Genomic DNA, 9366 nt, shown 5'->3' with positions numbered 1-9366 from the left:
GAAATCCACTCCCCCGCCCAGCCCTAACTCGCAGCACTCATTGTGACGTACTATTGAGTGCACCCATAAGAAATACATTGCAAGCACTCAATAGTACGTCACTGCGCAGTAGAGTACCAAAACTCGTCCACCGGAATGACTGACCTGTGTGGATTGGTCTTGGTTTTTATACTTGCACACATTGTTTGCTGTTATCACCCAGCCGGGAACAATTTTTCTGTTTTACCCCAAAATGTGATCTTTTATGGGCTTTCGCTTTGATCTGAGAAATATCAGAACTCCCTACACATTCGATTGTAACAATCTCTCGGCACAAACATCGTATATTTTGAGAACTTTGTCGGCCATGTGACACTTGAGAAGTCAGTGCTTCTCATTTGTTTACTTGACACGTTTTTTCTTTTTTATGTGCTTATTTTGCCTCATTTTCAAATCTTCCTTGTCTGACTGAAAAATTTTCTTCTACAATGAATGCTCTGAAAACTTTCAATCGTTATTTGTTGTGGTTTGCCAATGAACATGTGGACTTTCGCCTTGCGGTAAGTATATATGGATTAGACGATTTTATTGATACATACTTAATCTTCATGTCAATATGTTTCCAAATTCTGATGAGAACTGTAGAAGAGTTTTGTGGGGAAAGTCTCTAAGTGAATATCAACTTCCTCAGTCACAGATCTGCTCTAAAGTAAGTTGAAAGTTGGATGCGTCGGTCGCTACACAAGGAGTGACCATGATAAAATTTTAAATTTATCTTCATAGATTTTTCGCCAGATGAGTGAGCTGACTTCACAACAACATTCATCTGACAAAAGTATTTGGGGCCAAGCACACATCCTGGGTTTTTGAAGCATGCTTCAATGAGTATTACTTATATCTCAGTTCCCAAGTAGCATTTTCAACGGAAAAATCGCGATATGTTGCAATTTTATTAGCGATAAAATCACTAGGATCATCAACATCTGAGCGTATATCTTCGATCTTCTGGTGACACAATCGTAATTTTATCGCTGATATTACGCGATATTTTTAAATAAAAATCGCGACATATGGCGATTTAATCTCGATTTTTTTGACGAAAATTGATCGCAATTTTCTTGAACAAAAAATTGCGATGCATAGCGATTTAATCGCCATAAATCGTAATTTTTATTCGATAATATTGCAATAAATTGCCACTGATATAATCGCGATAATCAATCGATAAAATCTACTTCACTTAGCGGAAAAATGAAGATGCCTTAATTTGAAAACAGCAGTGGTTTAAAAGTGGGTCCAAGACTGACGTAAGGCAAGATCTGGGCCTCAAAATTTTTATCTACACAAATTTTAATGGTTTCTCTACTGGTAGCTCTGTTTCTTTGAGCGTCTCAACCAAGGTAGAATGTGTATTGGGTAATCTGAATTAAGAGATGTGTATCGAAAACCTTTATATGAAAACCATCGCAACACATAGGTACAACTGGAAATAGGTTACTTAAATACAATCTGGATAAAGAAGCGCATTGACATGTATATCCTAGGATTCACATAAAAAACATGTTTCAACATTAAGTAAAACCAGATCTCAATATGAATTGAAATGGATTCGCTTCTTCTGACCAGCATTTTGCCACACTTAGCCTTGATTGTCAGATTCACCTCCAACCAGGGTTCACATGAATGCCCACTTTTTAGATCCAAAACAATAGAGAATTGATGAGGTACTTAATTGATAAAATTCAAGAGTTTGTATGCTTTATCATTTCTCAATGCATGTTGAATCCTTTTTTGGTATTTTGCATCATATTTGTGTATCTGAAAACATAGCATTTTTTGAAACATTTGTCCGAACATAGTTTTCCATTCAAACAATTTATTCATATCATATAATTGTCTCTTTTTATTTTTTTCAGGAAATACAAGCAATATTGGAATTATATAAGATCAAAGCAAAGTGGTTGGAAAAACCATCACCCAAAGTAAGTTTTTTGTAACTAACAGGTCATAGTTATTCTTAAATTGAGGAATCATGTACCTGTATTTCTTACAAGAGCCCATACACCCAAGTCATATTTTTAAAAAATACTGTGCTCTAACAACCCTTGAGAGGTACTATTAACCCTCCATGGCATAGCAGTACGAATTCGTAACAATGTTTTTTGGGGGTTTTTCAAAATTGAATCTTTTCCCTGTGGTTTCATTTCGCAAATTTCCATTCATTTTTTCGTTTTATGAATAACTGATTTTCAAAAATGTAAAACTTTGAAAAATATTTGGTACTCCATGATTTTTATGCAAGCTGCAAAATATATTAGTATCCCCCAGAGTCTGAGGTCCAAAATTAATTAATGCCATAGAGGGTTAATTTAATGGTTTCTTGTGACTGTGATAAAATTGAGCTTAAGAGCTTATTATTATGTTGTTAAGTTCAAAGTTTATGTGTATTCAGAACCAGATTTATTACACTGGTATTTAATAATAATATGTAATAAGAAAAAAATCCATCAATATTTTCTTTCTTATTTCAGCCGTATTGGTTGGTAGAACTGCCAAATGAAAACGATGCTATCCAAATTGCTAGTCGGTCAGTCACCATGAGGTACATAATTGAATTATGGGGTGGAGCCACCAGCATGGAGGATCTACACACTGAGCTGAAGTCCATGCCAGAAAGTAAAATCCTACAGTATTGTGAAGAGCATTTGAGTTTCAAGGTGAAAGTTGAGTGCTATGGAAATTCTCAAACTGCTGCAGAGAAAGTAGAGAAAATAGATGTAAGTTTCCAGAAGTTAAGTAGGTACAGGTTTTTTCTTGGTATTGGAGGGGAATTGTTGCATGCCTCCTCTTAAATTCAAGCCTTTATTTTCTGGATAGTTAATTTTGATTCTGTAGATGAGTATAAGAAAATTTGAGGATTATCTTTGTTTATGAGCTGTAGCCTGTGTGAGCCAATCGAGTACAGTGGTCCGACCGTGTAGATAGATCAAAGTCATCTCTACCTAAGAGATTAAAAATTTTGAACCATGGTAATACAGAATAAAAGTAGGTACTTGCCTATTGATCTTACGCAAAGAAGCCATTGACCGATCTCAAATTGAATTCTATGATTATTTTATAAGAAACTTTTGGAGTTGGATAGTCCATTTTTTGATTCATGTGTTTCGAAGCGTACGACTACATATCTGCAGTACAATGGAGATGTTTCTGAAGTGACTTGAAAATAACCATAATATTCTTGCTGAAACTTCAAAAATCCTAGATTCAGAACCTCAATATGCTAATACAATCAATAAAACCACAGAAAAGTGATCATTTCTCAAGGAAAACTAGACTGATAATTGCAGCATTGTCCATTTAAATGCTCTGGATTTTGAATGATCAGGGCGAGTATATAGTCTATTTTTGGCTTTGCGAGTACCCTTGTCTATTTCAAATTACCATAGTTTGAGCAGTCAAGAAATGATATACTACTATTGTTCACTGACAGCAAGCATATGCATCTTTATCGTGAGTCGTAAGCTCGTTCTTCAGCTAAGTTTTTTAGTTTGTCTTTTTTGTTAATGTTTCAACTTCAGAGATTCCTTAAAATTTCTAATTCGGCATGGTGCACCTCTAAGAGTTACCTACTTAAGACTACCTCAGAAATAGAAGTCAATACTTCAAAATAGACAACCATTGCAAAGGAGGAGCTTGGAATATAAGGCGCGTAAGTGCAGTTTTTTAAAAATTGAGGTATTAATAATTTCAGGTTTAACTAGTCCTGATGCATATTCGGTGAAAAATTTGCTCCTAAATTCCAATTTTTAAGCATCAAAAAGTCAGTTTGAACTTTCTTTCCGTCCTTAAGAATGCGTGTAATTTTGAAACTTTAAACACATATTTTCTCGAAATACCAAAAACTGCACTTATACGCCTTGTCCTCCAAGTCGCTCAAAGGTTGTATGGTTTGCTCTGTGTCTCCTCTCACAGTTGATTAGAAAAATAAAGTAAAATTCAACAAAAATGATTGCCCATCAAAATTGCTGTTGAAGATTGTCTCGAGTTTTCTCAACGAAGAATCCATCCTCATTTTTTCCAGACTTTCAACTACCTTCCTCTGAAAGGCAAAGTCAAGCTGAAGAATCCGGATGTAACCTTCAATTTAATAGAGTATTGGGGAATGGAGCCCAACAATCTTCCAAGCAAGCCCTATAATGTTTTCTTTGGAAGACTGGTGAGTTTATTTCTTTTACCGCATCCTGAGTAAAAGGGACAAATATCCAAAGAATAAGTTAAGCTAGATGGAGTTAGATAGTTAAACTGGAATGACTGACTGTAGTGGTAGATCATAACACTGTGGAGCATTTTGACTGTGTAAGTCGGCAATCACATAACTCAGTTTGCAACATCGCAGACTTCCTGTCGTACTTTATTTTTTAAATGGAAAACTACTCAACTGCAATTCTTTTAAACTGCCGTGATTTCTCTTCTCTATGCAAAGAAAATTCTGCAAAAACTTTAAGAAATAATGTCAATTTTTCTCCTTTAAAAAAATAATAAAGAGGAGGAGATTTTCAAACACTGCAAACAACATATGTGGTAGCAGACTTACGCCGTCGAATTGCTTTGTTTTGAAGGAGCTAATGGCCTTTTCCTACAAGTAGCTCTCCTGCACCAGGGACACCCCTACGCAGTCAACAATGCTGCTTCTCTTCCTACTAAATCTTGCAGTCAGCCAAGTGTGTCTGGTACCAGATCTACTGCATTTGTATAGTTCATTGGCATACTTCCCAGATTTGATGGGAGCTCAACTTTTCTCGTACGATGTTTGCTCCCCAGAAGTTTTTAATGTCAACAAGATGCACTTTTTTGGCGAACCAAAAACTAATGAAACATTTCCTCCTCCTCAAATATTCGAATGTTTTATAATCTTGAATTTATTTGTTGACGTTTATCTGGGATTCCCCAAGCTGTGTAATGTAAGATGCAATAATCATGTTTTGTTGAACTTTTTTCAAAAATTGGACATTTTTGGCCAGAAATGTGAATTTAAAGATGTATTGGATGAAAATTTCTAAGTGTAAAAGACTATTGACCCTGATAAACTCGCTTTGAACATCTATTTTAAATTGCTGAATTTTGACAAATCCTCATTTGCCAGTTTAGGAACTCAGCAGCAAATATGCAATAGCTTCCTTATAATGTTATCTAACAATAAGTTTCATATTTTCCTACCCTGCTCTTTTAATGGCTGATGCTATTTATTTCATTCTGTGCTCACATTTCAGATAGCTCATGGTCAAAGAGATTTAATCACAGAGCTCTCTTTGAAAACAAGGAAGTTCATTGGAAACACAAGCATGAATTCGCAGCTATCCTTAATCATGGCTAATCAGGCCAAAGTACAGCCCGGCGATCTTGTTTTTGATCCATTTGTCGGTTCAGGTATGATTTCTTCGCTGAATTTTTCTTTTGAGGGTACTCACATTCTCTCCTTGAGCGTTCATTAATCCTTGAAGCAATCGCAATCCTTCTTTTTATTTTATGAGAGAACCTACATTGCAATCATAGTGATGCTTTTTGTTCTGTTCAGCATGCAACATCTTTTGAAGAAAAAGCGAAGGAATAAATCAACAATTGAAGTTTAGATTAGAAAACATGGTGCTGATACAGCATTTAACCCTCGTTTTAAGCGTTATGAATTCGTAACAACGTATTTTTGGGGTTTTTAAAAATTGAATCTTTCCTCTGTGGCATGATTTTGCAAATTTTCATCAGTTTTTTTCTTTTTTTGAATAACTGACTCCCAAACATTTAAAAGTTTGATACAAAATATGGTACTCGGTATTTTTTATGCGAGCTAAAAAATAGATTAGTGTTCCCCCAGAATTTGAAATTTAAAATTAATTCATGCCGCAGAGGGTTAAATGCTAATTTTGAAGTATGGATTACTATTTTCAGATTTTTTAGAGCATTAATAACAAGGAATACAATACTACCTAGATTACGCCTAAAACTACAGAAGGCAGGATAGGTAAGGTAGCTTAAAGTATGAAAATCTGCCCTCTTGCTAAGCACTGCAACTTGATGTGCATGGGGTACTAATTGCTTCGCATAACTTCCAAAAATATCTGCTGATCTCTTCCAAAAGTGTATCTTTGTATCTCATTACATATTCTGTGTCCTTAAAATAGTGCCTTGAAAAGAGCCGTGAAAGAATTAAGAAAGTCCACTATGTAGTTTTAAAATATCCTCGCATTGAGCATTCCTTGCAGGCCAACAAATATTTAACAGTCAACTTGACTTTTCCAGGTTCTCTTTTAGTAGCAGCTGCTTACTACGGTGCTTATGTATTAGGATCGGATATTGATTATTTAATGTTACATGGTAAAACAAAGCAGAGTCGGAAGCAAACTAGGGTAAGTCGGAGCTTTTTAAACATTGATTATACGCACGCACCTAACACGGCCCATTTGAAGTAGAAACTTAAAATGCAGCCGCCCTTCTCCCCCTGCTCTTATGAATTTTTTGGAAGAAGATAGTGCATCGAAGATTTAGCCTCATCTCTTAAATGCCCAGTCTTTCAATGCACCTTTATGCATGGAATTCATGCAAATGCAGCCCTCTAAATCCAACTGTCAGATCAAGTTTGTTTTCGATAATTGTTGGATTTTAATGAAAGCTGTTATTTATGTCTAGTAAAGTAAACAATATTTTCTTATAAATATATGATCAAAATTGCTTTTAAAATTTCCCTTGAGACAGGGCCCTAAAATTTGAAGACCACTCTTAGAATCTATTTTTGTACATTTTAATCTTTAAATTTTGATGATGCCATCCTTTATATTGACTGCAGGATAAACCTCGAGTTGATGAAAGCATTTTCGAGAATATGAAACAATATAAATGTCAAAACCGGTATGTAGATGTTGTTGTTGCTGATGCAGCCTTACCTCCATGGAGATCATCTTTAGTTTTAGATGCAATTATCACAGATAGTAAGTACTTTTTGTATGATAACTATTCCTCTGACAAAAATTCACTCCTGGTGAGTTATTGCCTTCCATTTACTGGTCAAATTAATTTTCCGTTGAGGTGCCTGTTCACTGGAAAAGAATGTTCCTAAAATAAGACAGTTTCTAACCATCCAAACTTTTCTTCTGAGGTTTAAAGCTACGAAAAAAGTTCCCTGAAAAGATATTTGTGTTAAGGAATCTTCTTGAAATTTCACTGCAAACTGTTTACAGCTATTAATCAAAATGTGTGTGTGTGTTTTTTTTTCTTTTGTAAAAGTCTTACGAAAATATGGTTTTTTTTTTTTAAATTTTTCAGTGCCGTATGGTATCAGAGAGTCAGCTGAAACAATCGGATCTACCAAAATTCAAGATGGCAAGCATGTTGTTCCTGAAAATGAAATACACATACCATCTAAAATAGAATACGATTTTAGCAAAATGTTAGAGGATCTCTTTAAGTTTTCGCTCACTCATTTGAAAGTGGGAGGACGGCTGGTCACATGGTTACCTGTTTTATTGTAAGTTCGAGTTGATTTTTCTCCTTTTTAGATCTTGTTGATGGTCGCCTTTCATGAAGTATTTTTTTAAATATCGATGGCTGAAGTGCCAATCCCGTATCTCCATCGATGTATTTAAAACTTCCACTCCTATTTTACTCTTGCGATGAGAAACAAGGCAACTTTATAACTAGAAATTTATACAGCATTTTCCACCGACAGAGAAGAAAAAACTAAACAATTTTCAAAAAATTACATTGATTGGTTTTTCAAAGAAAAAATGAAGTATGACAGGAAGTTTGCACGTTGCTAACAGAGTGACGTGGTTTTGAACTGCCATCAATTTGTGGAATGCACTAATAAGTCACCCCATTATTTTATGTTTCTTTCAAACTCCAGAACTAAAATACTACAAAATGAATTTCTCCCTCAAGACATACCTATTATCCACGAACTTAACCTATTATGTATTTATCTTGTATTTTTTCTGCAGGTGCGATTATGATCCTAATGAATTGCCAATGCATCGTTGCTTGAATTTAGTGAGTAACTGTGAGCAAAAGCTATCAACTTTTACGTCACGGCGACTGTTGACGTATGAAAAAATAAAAGAACCTGAGGTAAGTTGGACATTCTTAAATATTCCTGTAAGATGTTCAAATCATCTTCAAAATAAAAGCCTCTTAATATAGGGTGGATAAAATGTTTAAAGACTTCTGAGAGTCCTTGTTAAATTTTTTGAAAGTGTTGTCTGAGGATTTATAGAGTGCGACAGTGTAGAAACTGTCCTCTTTAAATACTTTTTTACTCTCCGATACTTTTGTGAGCAGAATTTCCAATTGATTTTTCATGTTTACATAACAGGTTTAGGCAACAAAAATTCATACTATGGAAAGGAATCAAGAAAGTTCTAAACCTTGTTTAACAAACATCTTTTGTCTCATTCTACTTATCTCGTTTGCGGGCTCATGACACCACCTCTATCACTATATAAGTCAAAATATTGTTTTTTTTCCAGTTACATGAGGTTGGAGCTTTCACAGTATCATATGGCGCCGCATTTCGTGAAAAGTTCTACCGACACGCTCAAAAATTACAAAAAGAAAGAGCTGAGAACAGACATAATAACAGGGAAATTGTCCTATCATTGAGTGAACCTTGAGTATCTTACCCTCCTCAGAGGGTCTATTTGTTTAATTTGTGATGTAGAAACTTTTTTTCGAGTTTGTATGCTTTTGTACTTTTTGATTACATATTTTCTTTTTAAAATTTGTTTCTAATTTTTTTTTTGCCCAGACCTCATCTGTGTGGATAGTAATTTACTCTTATAAACAATTTAGTCAGGAGTAGTTTCACAGTTATTTCGGTACCATCCAGCATTAATTGAATTTGTCTCACTCAAAAAAGCTCAAGAACCAAAAAATAAAAAAATTGATTTACTAGCAATTAGTAATTGCTGAAGCAGAGATGCATCTTGTGGCAAAGAACGGACTTTAATATACAAAATCTCAAAACAAGGGAAAATGTTAAAATTTGTTCATTTATTCTCCAGAATGCTCAAGTGCCAATTTGTTGTTTTTTCTCATGCGGCTCAAATTAATAACTACTATCTGATTTTACATTGCCTTCTTACAAATGAATTTGTTTGGTCTTCGAGATCTAAAATGGGTCCATATGAACAGTTTTCACTGTTTTTCTAGTGCTTATTTTTATTTTTGGTGCTTGAGCTTTTTTTTTTAGGAGGGTCTGTAAAATTGTCATGTAGTCAGGCAAAGTGAGTTGCGATGAAACCTTCCAATTCGCAGTATGGTAAAATGAAGAAAACCCATGTTAAGAGTATTAATTTTGTTTTTTTCTGCTGGTTCTCTCTTGAAAACAGAATTAATATTTTG

The 9366-nt window shown here is 34.7% G+C and overlaps 1 protein-coding gene across 1 annotated transcript; it reads left to right on the top strand.

Annotated features, from left to right (window-relative positions):
* The first annotated feature begins 150 nt into the window (after window positions 1-150).
* Window positions 151-8743, top strand: LOC109035088 (tRNA (guanine(10)-N(2))-methyltransferase homolog). The gene is made up of 10 exons (XM_019048571.2): window positions 151-539; window positions 1896-1961; window positions 2511-2756; window positions 4061-4195; window positions 5250-5406; window positions 6274-6380; window positions 6818-6959; window positions 7294-7495; window positions 7968-8094; window positions 8493-8743. The coding sequence occupies exons 1-10, from the start codon at window positions 468-470 to the stop codon at window positions 8634-8636; spliced, it is 1398 nt and encodes a 465-aa protein (XP_018904116.2). The 5' UTR covers window positions 151-467; the 3' UTR covers window positions 8637-8743.
* Window positions 8744-9366: the final 623 nt, after the last annotated feature.

This window comes from Bemisia tabaci, chromosome 3 (assembly GCF_918797505.1).
Source record: "Bemisia tabaci chromosome 3, PGI_BMITA_v3".
Classification (NCBI taxonomy): domain Eukaryota; kingdom Metazoa; phylum Arthropoda; class Insecta; order Hemiptera; family Aleyrodidae; genus Bemisia; species Bemisia tabaci.
The sequence above is the reverse complement of the archived record's forward strand: the minus strand, read 5'-3'. Positions and strand labels throughout refer to the sequence as shown.